The 27,216-nt window shown below is 52.1% G+C and overlaps 14 protein-coding genes across 14 annotated transcripts; 9 read left to right on the top strand and 5 right to left on the bottom strand.

Moving 5' to 3' along the window:
- Positions 1-705: 705 nt before the first annotated feature.
- Positions 706-858, bottom strand: PtrM4_126090 (uncharacterized protein; the record flags this gene model as incomplete). Its single annotated transcript, XM_066108742.1, has 1 exon — positions 706-858. The coding sequence occupies one exon, from the start codon at positions 856-858 to the stop codon at positions 706-708; it is 153 nt and encodes a 50-aa protein (XP_065960734.1).
- A 1,941-nt stretch (positions 859-2,799) lies between these two features.
- Positions 2,800-3,240, top strand: PtrM4_126080 (uncharacterized protein; the record flags this gene model as incomplete). The annotated part of the gene is made up of 1 exon (XM_066108741.1): positions 2,800-3,240. The coding sequence occupies one exon, from the start codon at positions 2,800-2,802 to the stop codon at positions 3,238-3,240; it is 441 nt and encodes a 146-aa protein (XP_065960733.1).
- A 1,332-nt stretch (positions 3,241-4,572) lies between these two features.
- PtrM4_126070 (uncharacterized protein) lies at positions 4,573-6,146 on the top strand (the record flags this gene model as incomplete). The annotated part of the gene is made up of 6 exons (XM_001939688.2): positions 4,573-4,649; positions 4,722-4,800; positions 4,857-5,050; positions 5,099-5,595; positions 5,645-5,784; positions 5,832-6,146. 6 exons carry the CDS (start codon positions 4,573-4,575, stop codon positions 6,144-6,146), a joined length of 1,302 nt encoding a protein of 433 aa, XP_001939723.2.
- A 1,332-nt stretch (positions 6,147-7,478) lies between these two features.
- Positions 7,479-10,641, top strand: PtrM4_126060 (uncharacterized protein; the record flags this gene model as incomplete). The annotated part of the gene is made up of 7 exons (XM_066108740.1): positions 7,479-7,598; positions 7,655-7,713; positions 7,763-7,790; positions 7,843-8,065; positions 8,118-8,134; positions 8,189-10,514; positions 10,571-10,641. 7 exons carry the CDS (start codon positions 7,479-7,481, stop codon positions 10,639-10,641), a joined length of 2,844 nt encoding a protein of 947 aa, XP_065960732.1.
- A 211-nt stretch (positions 10,642-10,852) lies between these two features.
- PtrM4_126050 (uncharacterized protein) lies at positions 10,853-10,951 on the bottom strand (the record flags this gene model as incomplete). The annotated part of the gene is made up of 1 exon (XM_066108739.1): positions 10,853-10,951. One exon carries the CDS (start codon positions 10,949-10,951, stop codon positions 10,853-10,855), a length of 99 nt encoding a protein of 32 aa, XP_065960731.1.
- A 785-nt stretch (positions 10,952-11,736) lies between these two features.
- Positions 11,737-13,180, top strand: PtrM4_126040 (SCA7 multi-domain protein; the record flags this gene model as incomplete). The annotated part of the gene is made up of 4 exons (XM_001939686.1): positions 11,737-11,761; positions 11,807-11,965; positions 12,023-12,634; positions 12,690-13,180. The coding sequence occupies 4 exons, from the start codon at positions 11,737-11,739 to the stop codon at positions 13,178-13,180; spliced, it is 1,287 nt and encodes a 428-aa protein (XP_001939721.1).
- Positions 13,181-13,406: 226 nt separating this feature from the next.
- PtrM4_126030 (solute binding protein) lies at positions 13,407-14,744 on the bottom strand (the record flags this gene model as incomplete). The annotated part of the gene is made up of 2 exons (XM_001939685.2): positions 13,407-13,480; positions 13,679-14,744. The coding sequence occupies 2 exons, from the start codon at positions 14,742-14,744 to the stop codon at positions 13,407-13,409; spliced, it is 1,140 nt and encodes a 379-aa protein (XP_001939720.2).
- Positions 14,745-15,167: 423 nt separating this feature from the next.
- PtrM4_126020 (nucleoside transporter family) lies at positions 15,168-16,544 on the top strand (the record flags this gene model as incomplete). Its single annotated transcript, XM_066108738.1, has 3 exons — positions 15,168-15,340; positions 15,391-16,490; positions 16,537-16,544. The coding sequence occupies 3 exons, from the start codon at positions 15,168-15,170 to the stop codon at positions 16,542-16,544; spliced, it is 1,281 nt and encodes a 426-aa protein (XP_065960730.1).
- A 590-nt stretch (positions 16,545-17,134) lies between these two features.
- On the top strand, positions 17,135-18,405 carry PtrM4_126010 (uncharacterized protein; the record flags this gene model as incomplete). Its single annotated transcript, XM_001939682.2, has 2 exons — positions 17,135-17,504; positions 17,678-18,405. 2 exons carry the CDS (start codon positions 17,135-17,137, stop codon positions 18,403-18,405), a joined length of 1,098 nt encoding a protein of 365 aa, XP_001939717.2.
- Positions 18,406-19,079: 674 nt separating this feature from the next.
- Positions 19,080-20,001, top strand: PtrM4_126000 (NmrA multi-domain protein; the record flags this gene model as incomplete). The annotated part of the gene is made up of 2 exons (XM_066108737.1): positions 19,080-19,121; positions 19,315-20,001. 2 exons carry the CDS (start codon positions 19,080-19,082, stop codon positions 19,999-20,001), a joined length of 729 nt encoding a protein of 242 aa, XP_065960729.1.
- Positions 20,002-20,065: 64 nt separating this feature from the next.
- Positions 20,066-20,305, top strand: PtrM4_125990 (uncharacterized protein; the record flags this gene model as incomplete). The annotated part of the gene is made up of 1 exon (XM_066108736.1): positions 20,066-20,305. One exon carries the CDS (start codon positions 20,066-20,068, stop codon positions 20,303-20,305), a length of 240 nt encoding a protein of 79 aa, XP_065960728.1.
- Positions 20,306-21,632: 1,327 nt separating this feature from the next.
- On the top strand, positions 21,633-23,187 carry PtrM4_125980 (DUF3445 domain containing protein; the record flags this gene model as incomplete). The annotated part of the gene is made up of 3 exons (XM_066108735.1): positions 21,633-22,134; positions 22,182-22,650; positions 22,707-23,187. 3 exons carry the CDS (start codon positions 21,633-21,635, stop codon positions 23,185-23,187), a joined length of 1,452 nt encoding a protein of 483 aa, XP_065960727.1.
- A 466-nt stretch (positions 23,188-23,653) lies between these two features.
- On the bottom strand, positions 23,654-25,207 carry PtrM4_125970 (uncharacterized protein; the record flags this gene model as incomplete). Its single annotated transcript, XM_066108734.1, has 4 exons — positions 23,654-23,667; positions 23,760-24,569; positions 24,620-24,938; positions 25,007-25,207. 4 exons carry the CDS (start codon positions 25,205-25,207, stop codon positions 23,654-23,656), a joined length of 1,344 nt encoding a protein of 447 aa, XP_065960726.1.
- A 983-nt stretch (positions 25,208-26,190) lies between these two features.
- PtrM4_125960 (uncharacterized protein) lies at positions 26,191-26,862 on the bottom strand (the record flags this gene model as incomplete). Its single annotated transcript, XM_001939678.1, has 1 exon — positions 26,191-26,862. The coding sequence occupies one exon, from the start codon at positions 26,860-26,862 to the stop codon at positions 26,191-26,193; it is 672 nt and encodes a 223-aa protein (XP_001939713.1).
- Between the last annotated feature and the right edge of the window lie 354 nt (positions 26,863-27,216).

Below are 27,216 nucleotides of genomic sequence, written 5' to 3'. Positions count from 1 at the left end.
TGGTAGTGGTGATGCCATAGCGGTAGAACATACATTGAGACAACTCCCAGAGACTTTACCAAGTACAAGATAGAAAAGGAATCTTTTGACAAACTATATCTGCCGCTTTATCCAACACTACACAGATCTACATATGAGCGAAATATTACCCCTCACTTCACCTCTAATAAACATCAATAATCTGTAAACCCACAGCTCAATCATACCGTTTCAACTCAACACATTCATTTTCACATTCACACAAAAGACACGGCGAGTAGATTTTACAGTTCGATTGAAATACATGCCCAGGCTAACTCCATTGCCCAGGGCGCCCCACCCCCTAACCACACATGACTAACCTTCTAGTCTTAGAAACCCCCCCTCCTTCCCTTCCTCCACCCAAGTCCCTAGGTAGTAGTTCCTCACAAGGTATCTAAACTACGAAAAAAACACAGATTTCAAACCCATCAAAAAGAAGAATAAAGCGAAGGTGAGTTGAAGGTCAAGAACAACCAAAAAAAAGTATTAAGGCCAAAAAAATCAGTTGCGCACATTCAAATTACAACATTTAGGTTCAAGAGAGCGCCCCTCTTTCCCTACCCTAGATCTGGAATAAATGCAAAAGAACGAGAAAAAAAGAATGAAGATAGCAGTAACCAACAAATGTGGTAGATGGGTAAGTATCGCACAATTGAAAGAGATACGCAACATGAGCAAGAGCATTTACTGCGCGCCAACCTCCTCTTCCGCCCATCCAGGCAGACCGCCGTCGCCCTGGATAGCGAGACCATAGCCGCCGTTACCACTACCAAAGCCACCAATACCAGAGCTAAGGCTACCGAAAGAGCCTTGTCCTGGTGCTTGGGACTGTTGCATGGAATGGTTGAAAGGTCCCTGTGTGAAAGCGGGAAGACTCACGGCACGAGAGTGCTGGCCACGGGATGTGAGGTTGGATGGCGCAAGGAGGCCACCAACAGTTGTCGCGCCAGTACCGCTAGATGAGGTGCCATTGATGAGGCTAAAGCTGGAAGTGCTTTGGTGCGAGCTGTGGGAGTGGTGTGGCTGAGGAGTGTTCAAGTCGGCTCCGTAGAACGCAGCTTGCGGCGACTGGAAGGATTGTTGCTGTTGTTGCTGATTTTGCTGCTGCTGCTGCTGCTGCTGTTGCTGCTGCATGCTAGCCTCGACCTGTTGCTGTTGCTGCTGTTGTTGCTGAGCCTGAAGGTACATCATCAACGGGTTGTTGTTGCCAGAATTCATGATATTGCCCGAAGCTGGTGCTTGTACAGAGGGGAACTGGCCATTGGTGCTTTGGCCAGAACCCGGGGCACCGGAACCAGTCGGAGAGACCGAAGCACCACCGCGGTTGTTAGGGTGGAGTCCGTTGATGGGCGAAGGTGACTGGAGACCATCGCTGCCAGCTTGCTGACCCTGGGCCTGCTGGTTGTTCATCTGACGAGGTGGGTTACCGCATCGGTCCTTGCCAAAGTTGACCTTGAAGCGCTTGTACTCATCACGTCCGCGGATAGCCTCAATCGCCTTGATAGCGTTGGCAATGTTGGTAAAGTTGACAAACGCACAGCTCTTCTCACGCAGGGTGTTGACCAGCTCGATCTCACCGTACTCGGAGAAGTCTTGCCTCAGACGGTCCTCTGTCCAGGTTTCGTCCAGGTTACCAATGTAAACGTTACGAGAAGCACCGCCACTAACGGCAAGGGCAATCGCAGGGGGGAGAGCGCCAGAGTGCTTGCCCCAACCAATCTTCAAGCGGCGGTTATGGATCATCAAACCTTGAAGGTTGCTGAGAGCATAGAACGAGGCAGCTGATGTCGGGTCGATGAAGGTGACGAAGCAGATGTGCTTGTCAGGAATGTACCTGATGTGGTGAAGAAGACCACCACGTACAACATTGCAAATCTCCTCAATGGTGGTTTCTGGGTGAATGTTGCCTAGGTAGACGGTTCGGTTACCCAGGTTGTTCACACCACCGGCCGAGGTTGCGACAGCGGCAGCAGCGACAGATTGCTGGGCGAGAGCATTGGAAATCATGTCACGGTCTGCGCCGTTCAGCACATGTGCGTATCCAGGAGCGATACCCAGATACTGTGCAGCGTTCTGTTGCTGAGTCTTGGAAACGTATGCGCAACGGTCCTTGCCGTAGTACACACGCCTAGGCGCTTGCCATTTGGCCTCCTGGGGGAGTTGAGAAACAGCCTTGATGGCATTGCCAATCGACAAGAAGTGGACAAAGCCGATGGCCTTTTCACGGACAATCTTGACAGTGTCGATAGGACCGAATTTGCTAAGGTCCTCGCGGAGCTCTTCTTCTGAAACATCCTCAGACAAGTTACCAAGGTAGACGTTGCGGGACGCGCCCGACTGTTGTACCGCCAAGGCCACTGACGTGGGCACCTGAGACGGTTTTCCCCACCCGATCTTGATGTCCTGACCCCTGATCGACAACTTTTTCAAGATTGCGTCAGAGTGGAAGTGGGTAGCAGAGCTGCTGTCCAAGAAGGAGATGAACGCGCAGTTCTTATCGGGCAGGAGCCTGACAGATTCGATCTGACCACTTCTTACGTGGCCGAGGATCTCCTCTGCTGAGGTCTCAGGGGGAATGTTGCCCAAGTATACAGTCCTGCTCGTACCGGAGACAAGTCCGGGGGCGATCGGCATGGAGGAGCCGAGCCCACCGAGACCTTGTCCGCCGTAAGCAGAGAACCCAGTAGGCGACTGCGGACCTCCAAAAAAGCCGCTTGTTGGGGATACCATGTTCTGGTACAGTTGCGGCGAAAGCGGCTGTTGCAGGGGGCTTCCAACATGGTTAGACTGGTGGTTCTGCTGCTGCGATTGGTTCTGACCAGCGAACTGAGCAAAGTTCTGGAACTGCGGGGAGGCGAAAGCGGAAGGGGAACCAGGCTGGAAGGGGCTGCCGAGGAGCAACTGCGAAGGCAGGAGGGGAGTGAAGTTCATGTCGAAGCCGGTGCCGGGGGTCTGCAAATCATTGCCATTTTGGTTGCCAGGGTTGAGCCTGCCGGTGTTGATGGACATGTTGTTCGCCCTCTCCGGGTGCCTGTCGCCGTAGCCGGGCTGGTTCGTAGCAAAGGCACCGTGGGAGAAGCCATGGTGACCGCCGTTCATCTGCCTGTGGAAGCTCGACTGGAGGCGAGGGCCGCTGGGGGCATTGTGGGCGCCATCTTGTTGCTGCATTGCGAGAAGATGCGGGGGCAGGCTGAAGCTGTCCCGCGCGTTTTGAGATAGAACCGCCGTGGTGAAAGTGTATTACTGCGCCCGGGACTCGTTGGACCGGACGGCGAAATATGTAGGGCAGAAGATGAAGTTGCAACCGGTTGCAGGATGGTGGCTTGGCTGGCGAAGTATGCTACTGTATTACAACGTGTAGAGCTATCTAGGATGTGTTAGCCACACCTGGCGGAGGCAGTGGCAGCGTGTCGGGTAGTCAGACTTACTTCCAAAGGTACAATGGCAGCGCAGTCACCTAGTACAGGATAGGCTCGGCTCGAAAGGTCAAAGAGCCTTACAGGCGGATCGCTTGCAGGTATAGGTTATGAATGAAGTTGCCAAAATGGAGCCTAAAGGGTCTAGGGTTTGTCGGGTCGAAGAGTGTAAATTTGCAGGCACAGGTAGGGGTGGCAGCGGGCGTGCAATAAGATGCAGTGCCAGAGTAGGCGAAGAACAAAGTCGCGTGGCTTGTTTTGACGATGCGGACACTAAAAAAGGTGCCAATAATAATGAAGAGCAAAGAAGCGAGCCTTGTCGTGAGCCTCGATGCGGGGGAGAAGGGGAGGTAATGAACGAAGGGGATTCGAAGAAGAGGGATGCGACCTGAGGTCGGAGCGGAGGACACAAGAGAGAGGTCGGTGAGAAATGCCAACTAGCAGGGCACATTAGGAGGCAGGCGCAAATGAGGCAGCCAAAAGCGGACAGTCTAGCGCACCAGCTTATTTTAAACGCCCAGGCCACGCTGGGATCGTCTGCACCGCCGTATAACTGACAACCGGCTGCTGGCTGTTGGCCTGGACGCAAAGCTCCCGTACTGTAGACCAGAGTGTTGGTGCATTGAAGCCGCGCGGGTGCCGTGCCTGGCGTTCATCGCCCTGTACCACTGCTGCGTGCAGCCCGAGTCATCAAGCAGATGCAGCCAGCGGGTAATTGCAGATGTGCACATTCCGTCCCTGACTAGACGACCGCAAGCCTTGCCGTCGGTGCTGCACTTCTGCACTGCTGGCCTGTTGCACGCCAACACGAAGGGGTCCAGATGTCCTAATCAGCCGTATCACGCCTCTGGCTCCACGGCCACGCATTACATCTGCCGTCATGAACAAACACGGGCCCGCCAAGTGTATCAGATGTCAAACACCGTTATGCGAAACTCTCCTCTGCCCCCTGAGTGTTTGTATACTTGTGGCGGCTCGGAGCCAGCATGAGCATGTCGCTGCAATGTTGCCGTGGGCGGACTGCGGAGGTACTGTATTGACAGGGGCCTGCGTAAGCGAGCACGTGACGTGAACCTACCTGTCCCCCAGCCGCACTGCTCTCTGCCCACTGCGCCCACCCGCTGTCAAAAGAGAAATGGCAGAACTGTATCCATCTATTGCCCAGTGCGCCGTCGTGGCCACGGCGCTCAAGGTACTGCTGTTTCCCGCTTAGTACGTGTGCCTGCGAATATTGCCGCTAAAACTGAAATGTGGCCCTTTGTTCATGCTGACCATGGTCGGCAGTAAGTCGACCGACTTCGAGGTCCATCGCAACTGGCTAGCTCTGACCCATTCCCTCCCCATCAAGGAGTGGTATTATGAAGTGAGGCCACCATGTCGTCGCCGTTGTTTGGTCTCAGCCGTCTAATGCGCTGATAGAAAACCTCAGAATGGACGCTGGACTATCCGCCCTTTTTTGCCTACTTCGAATGGCTCATGTCCCAGGCCGCTGCATATGCAGATGCCGGCCTGCTTAATGTAAAGAACCTGGGCTACGACAGCTGGCAAACCATATATTTTCAGCGTACCACGGTCATCATCACTGAGCTAGTCCTAGTCTATGCCTTACATCTGTACTTGCACCCTCTCCACGTACTTTCCTGGTACTAAATCTCCCCTAGCTACGTAAAGACGTCCAAGTCCAAAGTCACTGCTCATGCCGCTGCACTCTCAGTCTTGTCGTCGCCGGGTCTGCTCATCATTGACCATGTTCATTTTCAATACAATGGCTTCCTCTACGGCATCCTGGTATTGTCCATGGTCCTGGCGCGAAACAAGTCGACGCTGCTCTTATCTGGTCTTCTGTTCGCTGCTCTACTCTGCTTGAAACACATCTATTTGTACCTCGCACCTGCATACTTTGTCTATCTTCTCCGTGCCTACTGCTTGGGGCAGCGATCTTCCTTCCCATACTTCAACATCCAGTTCTTCAACTGCGTCAAGTTGGGCGTGGGAATCATTGCTGTCTTCACAAGCGCCTTCGGGCCTTTCGCACTGTGGGGTCAACTCGAGCAAGTCATCAGTCGCCTATTCCCGTTCTCGAGAGGACTGTGTCATGCCTACTGGGCACCCAATGTCTGGGCGTTGTATTCGTTCGCGGACCGATTGCTAATCCATTGTGTGTACTCCCTCTTCTGTTAGCTCCCGCATCAAGCTAACACCTGTAGTGGCGCCGCGACTCGGGCTGCACATTGACCCAGAGGCTGTGAATAGCGTTACCCGTGGACTTGTGGGTGACACATCGTTCGCTGTGCTCCCAGATGTAGTCCCTTTGACCTGCTTCATTCTTACACTCGCCGCACAAATAGTATGCATGCAATCACCTCTCGGAGAAAGCTAGCTGACATGATCTAGCCCGTACTTCTGCGATTGCTATACACACCCACTTGGGAAGCCTTTATTGGTGCTGTAACGCTGTGCGGTTATGCCTCCTTCCTCTTCGGCTGGCATGTTCATGAAAAGGCAATCTTGCTTGTCATCATACCCTTCAGTTTGATCGCACTTAAAGATCGTCGATACTTTGGCGCGTTCCGCCCCCTAGCTGTCGCCGGCCACGTATCGCTCTTTCCACTTCTGTACACGGCAGCCGAGTTTCCCGTGAAAACAGTCTATACTATCTTCTGGCTTGTCCTCTTCCTTCTGGCATTCGATAGGCTAGTCCCAGCGTAAGTGACGTCTTTCATTGCCGAACATCCACTGACACGTGATAGCTCACCCAAGCCTCGCATATTCTTGCTTGATCGCTTCTCACTCATCTACATTGCCCTTTCCATACCACTGATTGCGTACTGTTCATTGGTACATGGGATTGTGTTTGGCGCCCGATATGAATTCCTACCCCTCATGTTCACGAGCTCCTATTCAGCCATTGGGGTGGTGAGCAGCTGGGTGGGATTCCTCGTAGTATATTTTGACCTGTAGACCATATACCCCCAGAAGGCCATCTAGAGTCTCTTGTCTGGCACTTGAGCATTTAAAGATTCCTTCTGTTCCTAGGTTCGGTGTCTCTTATCATATCTCGTCCAAGTAACAGAACTTTCTTTAACTTCATGGCACCAAACCAGAAAACTTTTTCACCCCCATCGCCTAATTTCAGACAGAGACTGGATAGAGTTCTTTAGCTGCTTCGAATACTTCAAGCTCTATATATACCCCTGGAGTCTATGACGCGAACAAGAAGGACGACGACAGTGGAAGGATGATAGTAGCAAACGCCCGTGGGTAATTCTGATACTGCGATGAGTCCACGTCAAAGCATGGTTCGATTGTCAAACCCCTGTGCTCTGACGTGTGGCTTATTGCGGGGAGTTGGTGTGTCTGAGCAAGTGGGTCAGGCTGCCCAAGGGTTTGCTTGGGGTGGCTCAAGGCATGAGCTCCTCAGGTCCGACTTTCACCGGGTCTTGATAGCCAAGGGAATTTGTCAAGCCAGAATAAATCGATGCATACCCATCGCAGTCTGATAGAGCTTGTTCCGAGGATCAAAAAGAGTGCAAATACGCTGATATTGTGATGGTAGTGGGGTGCGTAGCCTTGATGCGTGGGTGGTAGGGTGCGAAGGCGGTCCTTGCCAAATCAAGTATGGCACCTAGCGCCAAGGGACTACGGGCCTCTTCTACTACCCTCCGCTCGCTTTTCTCCCCATTGACTGCTCTCTGACTATTCCTCTCCAACTCTACCCCCCAACTCGTCAGCGACCACGCCCTCGAGCTCCACGAACCCAACAATAAGTCGCCTAGACGCGCTTCGGAACTGATAGACGCGTCTCGGAACGCCATACCGACGATCGAAGAGCGCATCAATAATTTCCCAAGACCACTCTTTGGCGCGTGGGAGGCACAGAATTGCTCAAACGCCCACGGAGGGGCCATTGCCCCCGTTTCCCACCACGGCATCTCCCCAGAGAGGCTAGCCAGCGCGCCTTCGTTGTTGCGACTCTTCCGAAGTTTGCGACGCGGTACAACAGACGTCGGGAAGCCTGTATGAGCTGCGGCCAAAGGCAACATGGTATTTATAGCGTCGCCGCATATCCGCGAACATGCACTAAGTACCTCTCAGGTCCTCTTCAAGCGTAAACCTGTCAAACTCGAGCCCCTGCCCAAAAACCTCGACGATAGCACTGAGGTATGCTGAGTCCCTCTCTGAGCCACCATATCATATATACTAAAGTTGCTGAATAGGTATGGCTTATCGAGCAGACTGGAGAGATCTTCACCGACTACGAGCGCTACCTTGAGCGGTAAGAAAATCCATGAAATGACGTCAGGCTCGGGGCATGACTAACAAAGTATAGATACGACTTCTACCACCAGGCAAGTAAATTGGGTCAACGGTTTTCTCTATAGCGAGACCCCTAACACAAGTTTAGCGAAGCTTCACATGCCAGGCGACTGGACATGGAGGCTACACATATTTCGAGGCCCAGGAGAGCGAGGTAGGCTCCACGTCAATACTGGTCAAGGCCGATGAGGAGGTAACATCCGTGCAGACGGAAGCTTCCAAAGAGATCAACAGCATCTTTCCAGATAACCTAAGGTCTCCTGTTCTCCAATATGCTCAGTTTCAGGACCATCATAGGATGGATGATCTTGGTAAGCAAGCGCCCCAAGTCGTATTCTTCACCTTTGCTAACCTCTATCCCAGTGAACGATGTATATGACGTATGTTGACACTTCCATTGGTTTGGATCAATCTATACTAACTGACGCTCGTAGCACTTCAAAGAACAGTTTATGCTGCAGGATCGGGTGTTTCTCGAAGGCGATTCTCGTCGTTTTGGTGTCATCACGGCGATTACGGACAACAGCCGACTGCATAGCATGTTCACTGGCCAGTCGATGGATGATAGCATTCGCTCTTATACCTACGTCATCACCATGGAGGACAGTGGCGAGACCATCACCAAGTACAAAGCCTCGGAACTCCAGCGAGATAGAAAGGTCTACTCGAAACTCCTCTTGAAGTCTTTCCTTCGCAATGCCCTGAAGCGTGAGGACTGGGTTGGCGCACCGTGGATGGTCAAGGATAGCTTAGCAAAGCGTTATGACATCCCGACCAAGTTTCCTGAAAACAAGACAAGGCAAGATGTATTAGATGAGAAGAAGGCAATCGGTAACATTCCCAATGGTACAACTCCGCCGGTGCAACAGCCTTACGTGCCGCATACGCCAAATGGTCAGGCCCCGCACATGAACGGCAACAGGCCGCACCTGCCACCTGGTCAAGGTCCGCCTACCTTTGTCAACTTTTCCGCGAGTGGCCCTCCACCGTATGCCCCGCAGCAGGTACCTACGTTTGCGTCTGTGAATGGCCCTGCTCGGCCCTATGTTGTCAACGGGCCACCCATGTACAACGGTGCTGGACCACCAGTCCCAGTACAGACCATTGGACCGCCATATCTATCCCCACAGCAAGTCATCGGCCAATTTCCCCCCCAACTTGTTGCTCAGTTCATACAAGCAAATGGCATGCAATCAAATGGAAATGGCCCTCCCGTCAACTTCCCATTCCAGACAAGCTTCCCCCATCAGCCCGGTCCCAGATCGTCGAATGTTTCTCAGTCCCAACACCAGGCAGCACCACCACCTCGTCCAGTGGAGTATGTAAAGTATCCATGCGAAGATCTCGAGATCAAGCAGCCGCGTCTGCAGTACAATCGACCGACCTTGAAGTTCTTTTCCGATGACGTTCCCGAGGGTGTGGAGCCGCCTACGGATGAGAAGAAGACCGGCATACTGATGAAGAGCATCGGCCCGCTTCTGTGCATCTGGGAAACGCTCAACGTTCACGACACCATCTACGAACTGGACTCTTTTACTTTCGATGACTTTGTCGATGCCATGCGGTTTTCGCACGAGACGGTTGAATGCGAGCTGTTCGTCGAGATGCACTGTGCAATTCTGAAGCAAATTATCAACGGCTCCGGCAAGATCCAACCTCCTCTGCCAAGTATGGACCCCGAAGATTCGTCGGAAGAAGACTCAAGCGACGAATCAGAGCCAACGCCAGAGCCAGAACCGCCAGTCCGAACTACTCGTAGCAGCCTGAGGAAGTCAGGTGCGGCACAGCTCGTTGTCAAGCCACGTACACCAACGCCCGAGCCACCAAAGGAAATCCACAAGGCTGCTGACTTCGCCACCGAGTTTGACTGGATCGAGCAGTGTAAAGTGCGCAACTTCCGGGACGGCGGATGGCAAGCTATTGTCGTCGGGCTCCTCTATCGCCTATCATTCGATCCGGCTCGGAAAGAGGCTTGCGACGAGATCCTTGCCAATCTTGTCCCGGCTGAAGAAGAACCTACTGTCGCTAACATAGCCAAGAACTATATCGACCTTGACGTCAACCTCCGGATTTTGGCGCTCGAGATGATCTTGAGTCTGACCGTGGTCACTGAGACTTTCCGCGAAACGCTTGTCCAAGCGGCACTGGACATGACCAAGCTGCGCAAAGAGAAGATTGAGTTTCAGCGCAAGCGCAAAGAGCTACAGGAGGCGCTGTATAAGCTAGATATCGAACGCAAGATTAACCTCCCTGCTAATACCCCGGCCTCACCGTCAGATGCCAACATGAACATCGATGTTGACGTATCTATGAACAGCATCAACGACGATTCCAAGGATGCAGCCGAGGCTGAAGCCAACGATGGCGATGATGCAACCACGTCCAAGACCCGCACCCGCCCTTCCAACAAGAACAAGCGTAAAGCAGCCGCAGAAGAGGCGCGCAAGGAGAAGGCAAAGAAAGCCAAGGCTGAGGCCAAGGCTGAGGCTGAGAAGCTCAAGAAGCAGAAGGAGTGGGAGAAGCTCCTGGCAGCGATTGAGAAGAAGAAAGAAGAGCTCAAAGAGTGTGAAGACAATATTGACGAGCTCGACGACGATCTTCGTGAAACTCTATCACACCGCAGCAAGATTCTCGGCAAGGATCGGTTCCTCAACAAGTACTACTGGTTCGAGCATAATGGTATGCCTTTCGGAGGTGTCCCTCGCAGCTCTACAGCCGAGTACGGGTATGCCAACGGGCGCATCTGGGTGCAGGGCCCAAGTGAGTACGAACTGGGACCAAACATGGAGGAGCCTGCCCTTTCACAAGATCTGCAGCGCTTTGGCTACACCATTCCACAGCGCAAAGAGCGGGAAGAAGGCTCAACCCACCTATCGAGCGCTACTGAATGGGGATACTACGACGATCCCGAGGATATCGACAAGTTGCTGGCATGGCTTGACGAACGCGGTCTCCGAGAGCGTATTTTGCGCAAAGAGCTACAAGCATTCCGTGATCGTATCGCTGAGTACATGTTGAAGATGCGGAAACACCTGGAGGAATTCAACCAGCCTGATGAGGAGGAGGATGATGATGAAGAAGATAGTAAGACACGGGTTTCAACGCGCAACAAGACATACACCGACAAGGATGTTCCCAAGGACCGCTGCCTCCGTTGGACCAACAGTATCAGACGTAAGGATAAAGGCCACAGCCATGTCGAAGAGTACGATCCTCCTAGAAAGGCTAGAGCCAAGGTAGCAAAGGGAGGCAAGGTGAAGGGTCGTGGACGTTAACGTAGCCTCTTGCTGTTGCAAGCTCACGCAAGAGGCGACGCATGATGGAAACGACCATAAGCTTGCTCAGGGCACAGACGACCACATTACTGCCCGAGGGGTTGCAAAACCTACGAGGGCAGTCAGCTGCGAAGCTTTCAGTGAAATTCGAGGAGATGGTAACAAGACCGGTTCGGGTTCATGAATGACGAGACAGCATATTTCGGCGATTTACGGCGCTTTCACACCATGAGCAACGGTAGCTCACACACATTGTTTTGCATTTGCAGGAGTTCAGCGGTCGTATGGCTGGTTGCCATGTATTGGTGTCGCTTCCAGAAGCTTTCATTATTAGGCAGCCGGCCCTCAAGACTGTCGATGTATCGTCAAGCCCAGTGAGTGGATACTGTATTACAAGGCAGGCTTTAATGGAGGCCTCGAGCCTGAGCAAGTTTTTATTGCTTTGATAGAGAATAAAAGATTCAAAATCCAAAGTCTGTGTGATTCCATGTCCAAGTTCGGCTGATGCATGTCTGTTTCGGGTTAGCGTGGATCCAGGTCGGCAGCTTCAACCGAACGGAGACCAACAAAGCATACGTCAAGACGCGCCACATCTCATCAACTAGCGCTTATTCGACATCTATAAGACTGCTGTCGCGTGGCAAAGGACCTTTTAAAGTGAATAGACATCCACCGAAGCACTCCGCAGGCGACTGGAAGCCGCCAACATGGCTACGAACGGGGCGCGAAAGGGTGAGCTCACTCGCACCCCTCCCCGGCAGTACTGATGTACCACAGCACCTTCAGCCGCGACATCTGAGGACTCTGCAAACCTACTAGACACAAGCACAATCAAAGCCGTTGTGAAGTCGGAGAAGACCAGGATCAAGTTGAAGATTAAGAAGCCGGTTCCCAAGCCTTCAAAGTCTGGGAATTGGAAGGAAAGCGAGGCAGTCAGTATGTACAACAACGCGCTTTCCCTGTACATAGGCATGTAGACTAACGTACTGGCAGATGTCGAGAATAAGCCTGCTGCCCCGTCGACTACCTCGCCTGTGATTAACCCTCTCGACGAGAAGACCATCGCCGGCTTCCCCAGCGGCCGCCCGCTAGACGACAAAGTAGACACCGTTCAGTGCAAACACTGTCGCCGACCAGTTCTTCGCGCATCTTCGGCATCACACATCCGCGACTGTCTAAACAAGAAACAGGAGAAACTGAAGAAGAAGAAGGAGGCCAAGGAGGCGAAAGACGCAGCACTCCGGAAAGAAAAGGGTGAAGATGACGAGGGCGGAAAATCGCGAAAGTCGGCCATCAAGGGCGCATCCATAGACGGTGATGGCGCAAAGAAGGGAAAGAAGAGGAAGCTAGATGGTGATGCGGAGAAGGCACCAAATGCAAAGAAAAAGAAGAAGGACGAACCAAAGCAAAAGGGCGCCAAACCAAAGGGTCCAGTCGATGTAGAGAGGCAATGTGGTGTCTCGCTTCCAAACGGCGGATATTGCGCGAGAAGTTTGACGTGCAAGAGCCATAGTATGGGTCTCAAGAGAGCCGTTCCTGGCCGAAGTCTGCCATACGACATGTTGCTTGCGCAATACCAAAAGAAGAACCAGGCCAAGATCCAACGTACGTTCACATGCACGCTAATTTCATGGTATCTAAAACGCTAACACGTCCCCAGGGTCCCTCATCGACGCAAACGCCCCTCTCCCAGAAGATCTCGAACCCTCCGGTGCCGTCGACTCGGACGAGGAGAAAGACTCCATCATGGCCGCTCTTGCCCGTCACAGACCCCGCCCCCTAGCAACCTACACCCACACATCTCAACGCTCAAAATACCAGTACATTCGCATGAAGGGTTTAATCCGCTCCGCTCTCGGTGCACCACCCGGTGGCGGCGGCTCAATGTACTCGGGCGCTGACAACATGAGCACAGCACGCGGTATGGGACTTGGCATGATGGGTGCTCCTCTCAGTGCTACAAATGAGCATTTCCCCCAAAGCGCGGGGTTTAGTGCGCCGTTGAGTGCTGGGCTTGATGGCGGCCCCGGAAGTCGCAGACAGAGTGCTATTGGTAATGGGGGTGGTGGCCCGAGACAGATTCTTCCTGGACAGTTGCCGGGCCCGGGACAGCAGAGGAAGGGTAGTATGGCTAGTGTTGGGGCTACGTGAGGGGTGGTGTGGGAATGAGGCTGGGGCGTCTGTGGTGGGTATGATACCATGCCTCGTGCTGGTGGCTCGGTAAAAGGTCAGGTATATTCTTTTCGGGCATGGACTATGATGGGCTATCCCTTTTCTCTTTCGTTATGGGCTTTTGCAGAGCATAGCTATGTGCTCAGGAGTTTACATGTGCATGATACCCTCGAAATTTTACTGCAACTTTATGTATAACTATGTATTATGGATGAATCGGTAATGCTGGTGGGGTGAAGGGTGTATTTGTATGTTGTAGCATAGAAGAAGTGAACTGAACTGGATCTGATTAGGTGCATATGTTATGGATCTTGTTTGCTGAAGGGGATGCTACGCCATATGAGATGCTGTGTATTACATGATGAATGAAATGCACATTTTGTGTGCTTGTTGTTCTTCCCTCAAGCCTCAAGCTTGGTAAGAAAGATCTAAGGAAGCATAATCTCAACCCCTTCCCTATCACCCTCTCTTTCTTACCCAGAGATACCCAAACACTACTCCCCCTTAACACCCCAATACCCCACACCCCCTTAGCCTTCGGCACCGTCATCCGAAAATGTTCATCATCCTCATCCCCCTCCTCCCCACTGCCCACCCCATTCCCCTCCTCATCATCCTCACTCCCCAGCCCAAACTCTTCCTCGTCACTCCCATGCCGATACTTGCTTTTATAAAGATTCCGATCAAACTCGTCGTCCTCACTGAGTTCATCTTCGGGGTAGTCGTTGGCGTAGTAGTCCTCTGCGTTTTCGTCTTCGTCGTCCGTGTCGAATTCGCGGTCGGAAGACGAGTCGGCGTCCCACCAGTCGGCATCTTCGGCGCTGATGACGAGCAGGCCGATGGGACCTGTGGGGAGGGGTGCGTCGGGGTGGACGGGCTCGCGGACGTAGTGGTCGTAGACGTATTCTGAGGTGTCGATGTCCATTGCATCTGCGTCTGCGTCTCCATCTGGGGTGGGTGTAGCTTTATCCGGGTGACGTTCTGCAAAGCGTTTGGCGGGGGCTTTTGGCTTGTATTTTGAGGGCGAGGGGCCGGTGGTGGTAGTGGTGTCGCTCTTTTCGACCTCCTTGGTGAGGGCTTCGAGGTTGCGGACGTCGGTTTCCGAGGGTGAGGTGGGAAGTGGTTGTTTCCATTGGATCGAGGCTTTGGAACTGTGGTGGAGGGCACTTCCTGCCCCCGGTCGCTTTCTTGGACGTGGTGTGGAGGTTGGAGTTTGCTCTGCGAGGGTGGGTTCTTGGACTTGGCCGCCTATTTGTTGTCGGGGGTCGTTTTTGGAAGAGACGGACGGTTGTTCTTCGACGAAATGCCGTTTTGCGCCAATTCGTGATACGGGGTCGAGACGAAATCTTCGCTCGCCTACGGGGGTTGGGGGTACCAATGAGTGCTCTGCATCATCGCCTGGCTTGGTGAGACGCTTGTAACCGTATCTTGTTCGCTTGCTCTCTATCTCTTTCCCGTCTTCGATCCTCAGTGTGTCGATGGGCGCCTCTGTGCGTTTGCGCTTGACTGAGATGGTCTGCGGCGGTAGATGGAATGACGACATATTTTCGGTGTATGAATGAAATGTTCGGCTATGAGTTATTGTGGACGTGAAGTCTTGGTGGTAGTGAGTTTGTACAGCGAATCGGAGGGGTAGCGCGGGGCGTGGAGAGGGCAGGCATCCCACGCGCAGAGCCGCCCCATGTTAGCGCGGTGTCGGGGCCAGGGTGACGGATGAGCAACACGGCAGCATCATCTGTCATGGCGGCCCGAGTCTGTTCACGCACGCGATACGGTCATGAGTCTTGAGGTTGCTCTTTACTGCTGATTGATATAGACGACGTTTGAACATGTCTGCTTTTGCTTCGTGAATATAGAGATTGTTGTACCTTTTCCAAACACTTTCCTTTCCCGTAGTCTCACTGCCGACACCTCCGCGACTCCGCAGCTCTCCCCAGATAAGATACGACGCGACATCACTACGGCCATGGAGCGCATACGCCGCGTCTTTGAGCGCGAGAACTCGGAGGCTTCGTATGAGCCGCTAGAGGGTGGCTCCGAACGGCCTGATGGAGAACATATCGATGTAGAGGACCAGGCGTTCTCATGGACCGACTATGCCGTCTTCACGCTGCTGGGAGTTGCTATGCTGTGGGCATGGTAGGTTATTAGACATCGTGACTGTACACACATAACTAACTTCAGATTAGGAATATGTTCCTAGCAGCAGCCCCCTACTTCCAGCGGCGCTTCGAGTCCAATGACAACCTCCTCCGTAACTTCCAGTCCGGCATCCTCTCAGTCGGCACCATAGGAAACCTAGGCTCCATGATAGTCTTGACGAAGCTACAAGCCCGCGCAAACTACCCCAAACGCATCACTGTAGCCTTGGGGCTCAATGTGGCAGTCTTCACGCTGCTTGCCATATCCACAAAGCTGTTCTTGAATGTCGCCGTAGGCGTCTACTTTGCCTTCCTCATGGTCATGGTGCTGAGCGCCAGTCTGGCAACGGGCTTGTGTCAAAACGGCGTCTTCGCCTATGTATCCGGCTTTGGGCGTGAGGAATACACTCAGGGTATCATGGCAGGGCAGGGCATCGCTGGTGTCCTGCCCGCAATCACGCAGATCATCTCCGTACTGTCTGTACCCAATAAACAACATACTGGCGATGCACCTCAGGAATCCAGCACATCGGCCTTTATCTACTTTTTGACTGCCACCGGTGTCTCAGCAGCAACCCTCGTAGCCTTCTTCTACCTCCTCTCTAGAACCAGCTCTAAACAACGCATGGCCCGCCTATCCTACGACGACCAAGACCCGGAGTACGACCCTACTCACTCCGACCGCAAGACGGTTCCCCTGACAAGACTCCTGAAGAAGCTCTTCTGGCTTGCTGGCGCAGTGTTTCTTACTTTTGCTGTAACCATGTTCTTCCCCGTTTTCACACCACAGGTCCTTAGCGTCCGTGACCCAGCAACCTCGTCCCGCCTCTTCCAACCTGCAACCTTCATCCCACTAGGCTTCTTCTTCTGGAACCTAGGCGATTTGATCGGTCGCGTGGGTCCCGCACTACCTGCCCTACGTCTCACACACCGTCCACGTCTCCTCTTCGCATTTTCTATTGCACGTGTGCTATTCATTCCAATGTACTTTCTCTGCAACATCGGCGGGAAAGGTGCAGCTGTGAACTCGGACTTCTTCTATCTATTCGTGGTGCAGTTGTTGTTTGGTGTGACGAATGGGTTTCTGAGTAGTAACTGTATGATGGGTTTCGCCGAGTGGGTGGAGCCTGATGAATTGGAGGCGGCGGGTGGGTTCATGTCGTTGTGTCTTGTGGGTGGGTTGACAGTGGGAAGCTTTTTGAGCTTTTTTGCCGCTCAGTCTTCGTGATAGGGGTATAGATATAGGTTTATACAATAGAGTGGTATTGTCAGAATCTTCTATTGAGATTGAGATCGATGTTTTCAAGGGTGTATATGTTTGGGTGATGTTTCTTTGCGCTAGTATATATCTTGGTTTTGTTGACTCGTTCTCTTTTGTGCACACTTTAATAATTCCGCCACATCAACGAATCTACCTCCCCCCTTTCCCACCCCCACCGCTCAAAATCAAATTTTCAACTTATCCATCTACGTAGTTCTCGAGACTGGGTGTTGTAGGCTTTGTGTGTCTTTACTCAAGTTGATGTATTAAAGGAGGGTGGTTGCCAGGTATGTTCTCTCCACATCTACCTGGGTATGAATGTGGATAGTTGAAGCTCTTGGTCTAAACTCTAGTTATCAATGAACTAGATAGTTCCCTGGATATATTTCATGATTTTGAATCCTGCACTGGATTGTCTTGTTCGACGCGTTATCGCAACAGATGCTAGTGCTGCTGGCGCTAATGACGTCATCATCATGGGAGACACCAACCTTCAAATTCTCCCAGGGTTGCTAACACAAACATCTAACAATGTCTTCTCCAGACGTCCACGAACAAGAGATAGATGCGCGCTCCCGCTCTGCTCTAGCCTCTACAAAGCGCAATCTCCGCTACCTCTATGACCCCAAAACCGCCCCGAATGCTGTATCCTCACGCCGTACCCGAGCTGTCCTTCGCGTACTGCGTTCTGGTATCATTTTCGCATTCTGGAAACTGGTTCGGTATGCAAAATATGTTGCCATTGGATCTCTAGTAGCCACAATAGGCGCTGGAGCTTTTGGGACTGTGGTCAGTGGTGCAGGGTTTATGCTGGCGCCTACTGGGATTGCTGGTACGATTTTCGCTGCCACGATATGGGGTGTTGGGAAATTTGCTGTCAAGAAGGTCAAGAAGAGATGGGGTAAGGGCCATGGATATGGGGAGGAGGAGGAGGAACTGGAGGAGAGAAGGAGTGCTCGACAAAAGACGGATTATGGACCTGAGGCAATGCCCTGGTGATACTGCAGTCATGAAGTTAGGTGATTCGGGAATCATGATTTATACAGGTGGTTTAATCATGAAAACAATTGAGAGGCACCGATCACGCGGCCAACAAGCAAGCGGACGGGTCATTCTATATAAACCGCCCAGCTACGCAGTTACCGGATCACAAGATGCAGGACGTCTACCTCATTATCCGCGTAGAAGCCAACAGGCCTAAGACCAAAACTGAGGCTGGAGAGCCCGGAAAAGCTGCTGCACCCGTGGTGAGCTTGGACTCTTCAAATCCAGTAGTTACTCTCCATGATGTCACCAAGGGGAGCCTGCCGTCTCGCCTCCGTGTTAAGAATCATGGATCTTCTGTTGACATAAGACACATCACGAACCCTTCAACGTCGCGCACTTACTCTGTTGCATGCGAAAAGAAACCGAACCCCGAAGAAACATGGAGCATCCCCGCTTCCTTCACATCTGCAGAAGAAGCACTGGCGCACCTAGGGAACATTCCGGAGTGGGCCAAAGAGAGCTGTCGAGATCGCGACATTGCACTTAAAAAAGAGCCATACAAACAAAAATTATCCAAGTGGAAAATATCGTGGGAAGGAGAGCGGTGTGTCAAAATCAAGCACAACGAGGACAGCATTACCTGGTATTTGTTGGAGACGATCATATGTGAGGAACCGAGATCCAAGGAGATGAAAGAACAGGACAAAGCGGACCTTGGGGGTATGGGGACAAGATCAAAGAGCAAGAAGGCAGCCAAGACAGTGAAAGAGCAGGAGGGGTACGAGGACGCTATTATGGAGGATTTGGGGATTTAATTCAAGTTCTAGAAGTAACAGACATTGAGGTAACCTGATACAATCTGATACACTTGACAATGACCATCCGAGTCACAAGGCCCATCCATAAACCCAGGTCTACTCAAATGTTGTGAGGCGTCTTCGTAGAGCACATTATATACTCAATGCACCAGAAATGCCGAGACTTTCCCAATTGGCCCTAGTATGGACTATATAGCTTTGTAATGGGGACTTACTAACAAGCCATTGACACTGATCGTTTCTCCGTCCAGATTACCCCGCAAAATGCCGTATCAAGGGCCAATAACATGTGTGCAGGTCATGCAGGGTCCTAATCTCGACTTGACGCCAATCTGTCTCCTGTAATGTGCTGTAGGCTGGAGACGAGAAGATGACACCGATATACTCTCCTGTAAGGCGTCCAGGATGCAAAGAGCTGACTACACTTGATATGTGGTATACGTAAGCGCATCGTGGAGCTTTGCATAACTCTAGTAGGCCACGAGAACGGCGCATTTTTGTAGAAGAACGGATCCGGCAAGAGGTTCATATCTAAAGGCCGCATCTTCAGCTTGATCTAGCGCAATGTGAGAATGTATAAAGATCTTGAAGTCTAGGAACAAGTAACTATTCTGCTACCAGCCTTCAATTAAACTGTTTGACTGTATCAAGTTTCAGAAACCAACGGAATCATGACCAAGACCATTGCTGTCGTCGGAGTTACGGGGAATCAGGTAAGCATAATAGTGATTCCACCTGGGTGATATGAGGTACTTGACATCCTAGTATGTAAGCTACTATAGGCGCCAGAAACGCCTATTATGAATGGAATAATGGGGCTCGCCCACACTGTTGCTGTCAAGCATTTCATGTCGCCCAGGTGATTCGGTTATCGTGGGACGATCAGGCGTAATCTAACACAGACAGGGCTCATCGGTCGCTCGTGTGTTTCTCAATGAACCGGGATGGAAAGTCCGCGGCATCACTCGCGACCCTTCCAAATCATCTGCTACGAAGATGTCATCTCAGGGCGTTGAAGTTCTCGCTGGCGATCTCGACGATCTGGAATCACTGAAGAAGGCATTCCAAGGCGCAAATGTAATCTTCGGAACCACAGACTTCTGGGGCCACATGAGCGATCCAGCAACACACAAGCTCGCGGCCGAGCAAAAGCGTACACCAAATGAAGTGGCTTTTGACCGGGAAGTCTCTCAAGCAAAGAACATCATCGACGCAGCTGCAGCTACGGTTGATACGGTGGACCGGTTCGTCTTGTCCACGCTGTCTGACACCAGAAGATGGAGCAACGGAGCCTTGATGCAGAATTATCATTTCGATGCAAAGGCGGAGGCGGTTTATTACCTCAAGGCAACCTACCCGAAGCTGATGGAGAAGACGAGCCCACTGATGTTGGGCTACTATGCCAACAACTGGAAGTCATTCAGCGGGGCGCCGAAGAAGCAGGAGGATGGGTCATTTGTCGTCAGCCTGCCGATAGGTGGGGACAGTAAGATACCCATGACCGATGCGGCCGCAGACACTGGTACACATCCCGTGCGCTCAACGTATTCTCCAGCTGACGTTTCAAGGTCATTTCACAAAAGGACTTGTTGAGCTGCCCCCTGGAAAGATCCTTTGCGGCGCGGGCTCGTACATATCGTTCAATGAGTGGTGTGCAATGTTTGCCAAGGTCAACAACGTAAAGTGCGTATTCGAGACGATTCCTCGAAAGAAGTTGGAGGATGCAATGGGACCAGTGTTTGGGCCAGAGGTCGGCGATATGTTTGAGTACTTCGACAAGTTCGGCTTCAACGGAGGTGATCCCGATGTAGTATTCCCATGGGACCTGGACATCAGTGTGAAACGCACCACGATGGAGGAGTACATGAAAGCCGAGGACTGGAGCTCGGTGTTGTAAGCTTCCTCTTACAATTTCGTACTCCCCGGGCAGATGATACAGTAGCGTCGCGATAATATCCCTTTCAAGCTCACGATGGAAACTTCAAGTTGTGCTGTGAATCGGCCTCTGCGGAGGACCAAAGCGGGGCTCGTGGCTCGTGGCTCGTGCGGTTAGCGCAAAACACAACTTCGGGACACGAACGATGCCACCTCGGGTGCAATATTCTCTTCAATAGTTATACCTTGTCCTCACCTCCTCGTACTGTACCGAATATCTGACCAAGGTCAAACTCTAACCGCCTGCATCGCCGGACGTTCCGTGGTAGGCCCGGGAATATGACGCTGTCGATTGATACCTAAACGGGGGATTCCGTCCGCAGCATGAGGTGACATGTTTGAGTGTGCATGATAAGTAGACATGTAAAAGCATCCCATCTCGGCATGACGCTTACCAGACTTCGACAACCAAGGCTACGAGGCGCATATGTGGAGAAACGGCAGTCTGTTTGTCCATGGGGTTTGCGACACCACGAAAACACATGGCATGCATGGCTCGCATATGGTAACGCATGCCCAACCTTGGACTTATCCGATCTATATTGATTTCTCGTGCAATCCAACCAGATGGTGTCCCGGGAGCCGGCCACGACGGCATTATAGCACCCACTCTTAGTCAGGACAGTAACGGGAGTTTATTACCTGAAGCAGTATGAGCGTGGCCAGGGTGCCGATAGCCAGTGCGTTTACCGACAGCAAGAGGATTCTAGAGCCGCCCGCGACATGCGCATACATGAAGTTACGCCTGCGCCTGCACCTGGTATCCGAAGCCACTCACTATCAGCCCTGCTACTCTTACCCACAGCGCCAAGAGCTTTGGGGTTTGCATACTGTACAAGGCTAGTCGCGTCGCGATCTACGGTGAGACCCCGCCACAATCGTCGTGGTGTCATGCATACGGTGATAGCAGCGCTATGAAGATGCCGCACTGCGTGGGGAATATCTTGTGAATGACCTTGGACTGCCTGCGGTCGCGGCAGGGTGGTTGCTTTTTCTAGGTAGCAGGTAGGGTCGCTCCGTTTACCTACCACTACTTAAACGGAAGGCGCCCCGCACTCCTTGACGATAAGGCACTTACCTCATGGCCTGCTGCCTCACGTCATACACTGGAAGCTGACTTCTTATTGTTGATCTTGCAGCTTTCATAAGTAAAGCTGTGATATGCGTGTAGCGCGCTCGCCGTAAAGTCTGATAGTCAGCCCTTTAGTACTACAAAAGCAACTGAGTACCACCAAATGATTGATTGGCTACGCCACAGACATATCGATATCCTTCGAGCGCCATCTGTGATGGCTTTCAGCATTCTCCTGCTCCTTGGAGTAGCTTTCATTGCTAGCTCGGTCCTCATCCTCCTCCAACGAAACAGACGCAGCATCCTTTTGGAGCGACTCCACATCAAGGGCCGAAGAGTCTCGGGTTCAAAGACTCCCCCCAGATCTCTATCCCCAGGAAAGAAATCTCTCCCAAGCACCGAAGTCAATTGGTCCGATACCTTCCCACCACCACGGTGCTTCGCTGTGACCGAGATTCTCAAAGGTGAGAGATCGGAAGAGTCAGAGTCGCAATGGACCAAGAACATTCTACCTATGGAAGCTTCGTATCTGGATGTTGATGATTCACGTTATCTACCATGCGGACTTTCGGTAAAGGACATCAAGGCTCTTGGAGACTTCCCAGACTACGCCACGCTCAGCGGCGTACCACACCCCTCATCCTACCTAGAGTTCGACATAAAGAAAGCACTGCCTAGGCCTTATCGACCACTTCGATGGGCTTATCATCAGACTATGTGTACGTACCTCGGGAAGTATCATTTAGAGTTTGCTGACGGTAGGTAGCAATCACCAAGATGCAAACCGACTGGTGGATCGAGCTTGAGAATACGTATGAAGAGCGCATCAAGCAACGTCAAACTTTGTTCGAAAAGCATGGCGAAGCCGTCCTTCAAGCACTTCCAGGGTCAGAACTAGCATGCAAGGAGCTAATGGAGATGGTGCTACAGTTCCTCTGCGCAAGATACCCTCAGTACTTCTGGCTTTCGAACAACAAAAAGACCTTTCGCAACAGCATACTACACACTGATACAGATCTCACGACTACTCCACCGTTGCACGTTTTACTGAACAATGTCCCCGAAGACTTTGCCATCTTGTTGCGAAACGAGAAGACTGGGCTCTACGTATTCCGGGCAGGCATCATCTGCAGTGCATTGGGCTGGAATGTCGGCTCGAAGATTGGGCTCAACCTATCAGGCATCCACGATCCAATCCCCGATTACAAAGAAAAGATGCAGTTCTCCATGGACAGGTGCGCGCATACATGTATGACGTCATTATCGAACGATTGGCTGACTCGACGTACAGGTACTTTGCCAAAAAGCCTACGGATAAACCAATTCAACGCGGCTCCTGGGGTCTGGAAGTCGACCAACCGCTCTACATGCCTCCTGGAGACCCCCACGAAGCACACCGCTCGCGACAGGATCCTGCGCTTGAACTTTCTCGTTGTCACCTTCGCGTAGATTGGCAGACACTGCGTCGCTTACCCCTCTCTGGCGCCGTGGTCTTCAACTTCAAGGCCCTGTTTACGCCAGTCGAGGAGTTCAGGGATGAGCCATATGTGCCGGGATTGATGCTTAAGGTACTAAATGAAGGCAAGAAGAACCTGATGGAGTATAAGAATACCTGGCATGTAGAGCATGTTGTCAAGCCAGCGCTGGCCAAATGGCACGAGGAACAGATGGAGAGCGGGGCGGTGGAGAAAGAGTGGGAACCGCGGACACTAGAGGAAAGCCCGTGGTTTCCGGGTTGGGAGGAGAAGTGGCATCGGCAGCAGGGGTTCTAGGGTGGCGAGTACGACATGTAAATAACGCAACACTTCTTGCGCATAATTTTGCTCACAGGAGGTGGGCAACCTACTCGTGCAATAGCATATAGTAGCTTTCGGATCAAGTGTATATAGCAACAGCTAAGAAGGGAATAATCAGAGTATGTCACTCGATCAACCGAAATCTCAACAAAACCCTTCTTCTCACTTCCTCAACCGAAGCGCTTTCGCTACCCTCTCCCGATAGACCCACGCTGCACCCGCGCCAACCGCACCCACCAATCCCAAAGCCAACGTCGTTTTACTAACAAACGTCTCCTCATGCACCCTCCCAATCCGACTCTCCTTCCTGCCCGTCCCAAAAACAACCTTACTCGCACTCACACCACCAGCACCACCACTAACCCCCTTCTCCATGCCCGTACCCACCTCTTTCTCCACACCCTCACCACCACCAACAATTTCATAATCACCCCAATTAACCCTAGCCAGCAAATCCTGAAACTCAATAACCGTGCCCTTCCAATTCTGCGTAATCTTCCCCTCCTCATTCTTATACCAACTCCTACACGCGCTGTCCGCAAAACTACTTTCCTGCAACGCCGCCTGTAACTCGTCGTTGAACTCGCGCGTGCGTTGCGACTTGGGCATGATACCGATTCTTTGCCCGCGACTGCGTGCGTCGAGGACGGCGGAGATGAGCGTGCTGAGGTAGCGGGATTGCGCCTCGATCATGAGGATGATTGAGTTGTGGCCGAGATTTGTGTTTGGGCCGTAGAAGATGCCGAAGTTGGGTAAGGAGGGGATTGTGGTTCCGTAGAGGGCTTCTGGACCGGTGGTGGACCAGATGTCGGTGTGGAGGTCGCGGTTTTGTGTTCCTGTTATTTTTAATGGAGAGAGGAAATCTGTGGTGCGGAAGCCGGTGGCGAGGACGAGGGTGGTGTGGGTGTTGTGGGTGCCGTCTTGGAGGGAGATTCCGGTTTCTGTAACGTGGTCGATGGGGGAGGTGGTGAGTGTGGTTTTCGGGGAGGCGAGAGACGGGTAGTAGTCGTCGGAGATGATGACGCGTTTGCAGCCTGGGGCGTAGGTTGGGGTGAGTTTTTCCCAGAGGTCCGGGCGGGAGGGGAGTTGTTGGTGGAGTAGGGTGCTGGTGCTGGTGCGGACGAAGTCTGCAAAGACGCTTTGGCTGTCGGTTACGGCGGTGTGGAAGGATTCGCGGAAATCCATCATGGCGCCGCGGATTCGCCAGCGGACGGGAGGTAGGTATCGTAGGATGGCTCGCTTGAGGGGGCTGATGGCGCTGTCGAGGCGGGGGATGACCCAGTTGGGCGTGCGTTGGTATACTGTTAGAGACGAGGTATCAGGGAGGATAGCAGGGATAATCTGAGCTGCTGTTGCGCCTTGTTTATTTGTTAGTTGGGAGGATGAGTGTACCGAGAAATATACAAACCGTTGCCAATGACGCCTACATTCTCGCCTTCTAGACTATGACTCCAATCCCAACGCGCCGAGTGCATAATTTTTCCCTTGAAATTCTCTAGGCCCTCAATATCGGGGTAGAAGGGCTTGTTGAGCTGACCGACTGCTGAAATAAGAAAATCGCACTCGATGCTATACTCTGGGATGAATTCTGCATCTTTGCCTCCAGTCACTCTGACATCGACCTTCCAGCGCTTCTTCGTATCATCCCATGTCGCAGCGTCAACCGCTGTGTTAAAACGGATGTATTTATAAAGATTGTACTTGCGAGCCACTCCGCGGAGGTATTCCTGAAATTGTGGTTAGACAAATCTTCTGTATCGAAAGTGTTGGTCCTCAGAATCAAAGCTCGACATACAAGAATCTCCTCTTGGCCAGGATACTCTCTTGACCAGTCCGGGTTTTGCTCAAACGAGTAACTGTACAAGGCACTCCAGACATCGCAGCAGCAGCCAGGGTATTTGTTGTCATGCCATGTTCCACCCACGCTTGAACTCTTTTCTACTATGATAAAGTTGTGGCATTGATTCCGTTTGATCAGGTCAATCGCCATGCACATGCCTCTAAAGTATTAGTGACAATTTTTCTGGAGAGCCAAGCGTACTTACCCGAGATACCCGCACCGATTATTACCACTGCGGCATCAGTGTGGTTCTTATTCCCCACAGGGAGCTGTTGCCACGATTGATTGCCCATCTTAATAAGTATTCATACAATGTACGAAGAACGAAACGGAAGGAAGATCCAAAAGAAAACTGCAGATTACAGTGCGGAAACCATCATATATGTCCACAGCAGCAGAGCCCCAAGGATCCCACTCTCGGACATCCGGATCGGGTTTCTAACCAAAACCAAGGAGCAACAACGTCAAATCCTTCAGATTCAGCGAATACACGTCTCAGATCGTCGCCGAGAGATGCTAGCGGTCCCATTCAGGCCTCTTCCCCCTCTTCTGAACGTGCGGATCTCTTGCTCCGAGGCTGCCGGTCATTACTAAACATGATCCATGGGTGTGTGCCGCCCCTCATTGCTCGGCACGCAGCTATCGACATCATTCGGGGCAATACTCCGCATGATAAAGGGCCATGAACGATAAAAGACATGCAGAATTAGGAGTCCAGCTACGTTGAAGGATTTTCCAGTCAGTGGTATTGGTACAGGAGTAATACAAGTGTAGGGTGAAGGGGGTATCGGGCGGGAGCGGGGCAGCACCGCTTGCCTAGGGGGGTTAGTGGCAAACTTGCCGCAACTGAGGACGGAGAATGACTCGCAGAAAATTACTCGATTTGGGTAGAGCGATGGTTCTTTACTAAGCAAGAGTTAAGAATGCAATCAATAAACAGTACGTCATGTACAGTGTGGACAAACCGAAGATCACTACTGCCAAGATTGTCGAGTGGAAGGAACATCTGGCTGTTATCAGGGCAGGGGATAGTCGTAAAGAAGATCAGTTTAGCTGCCCGTCACTACCCTCACTAGGTCCCCATATCTCATGCTTCCCCCCTCTCTCTGGGCAGGCCCCCAGAGCTCGCGCACAGCCCGTCACCCTCGCATTTCGGTATCGCTCGCATTGTCAGGTCGCGCATTTGTTCGGTCACTGCTGTGTTCATGCTCGCTGGTCGTGGCTTCATCAGCTTCAGCCTCTGGCTCGAACTCGCGGGTCTGTACGACGCCCCATCGCACCTTCTTCACTCGCCTCTTGCCTTGGTCCTGTTCGCTGTTCGAATTGGAAGGTTTGATCGGCATGCAGGAGACGGCTCTCATGCACGTCCAGGCCTCGCTCATTTGTACCCTTGAAATGGCCAGTCCTGCATTTGTAACTTGAGCTTTGACAGGACCATGTGGATGATCGTCCCGCCTTGGCGTGTGTAGACGAGAGCGCGCCTGGTCTGGACTCCTAGTCTGAGAAGGTTTCGGGGAAGCTTGCCACGAACTGTATCGCTCGTTTTGCCTGGTACCTTTGACATGAGCTGATGCGGTCTGGTAGGTTCGCGCTGGGGTAGGGATCTGAGGGGATGTATGTGGGCTAGATGTTCGACACTGATCTCGGGGTTTCTTTTTGTTGGGCTGAGCATGCTGTGCGTCATCTTGCAATATGTAGCTGAGTGCAAGATATAGAAGAATAGCGTACTGATAGACAGTAGTTGCCGCACTTGTCGGGTTCTTGAGTTTAGCACTTGATGCCTGTGATGTGTGTAGTCCAGAATGCTTCATGTCGATGGCGTGTAATCGCCACGAAAATGAACTTGCTCGCTCGATACATTACCAGTTCTCAAGAATAGTATGTCAGTGCTCAGTGGTGACTCTTGACGCGGAAGCCTTCGTGCGGCTGTGCCCGTGAGCGTTGACGTTGAAGCTATGATGACTACGAACAATCCAACAGTCCAAGCTCTTCAGCTTCATCTAGCAACTGCACTAGCGGGACGAGTGATCCAGATTCAGGCGCCATTCAATATGCGTTGATAGCCAAAGTAGATTGGAGGTTTTAGTAATGATGGCAAGTAGCGCTATCAAGATATGCGTCTTGCTGCACTAGGGTGGTCGTCGCTCTTCTCACACGTTGATCGA

Source organism: Pyrenophora tritici-repentis, chromosome 7 (assembly GCF_003171515.1).
Source record: "Pyrenophora tritici-repentis strain M4 chromosome 7, whole genome shotgun sequence".
Lineage (NCBI taxonomy): Eukaryota > Fungi > Ascomycota > Dothideomycetes > Pleosporales > Pleosporaceae > Pyrenophora > Pyrenophora tritici-repentis.
This window is presented reverse-complemented; position numbering and strand designations above follow the sequence as displayed.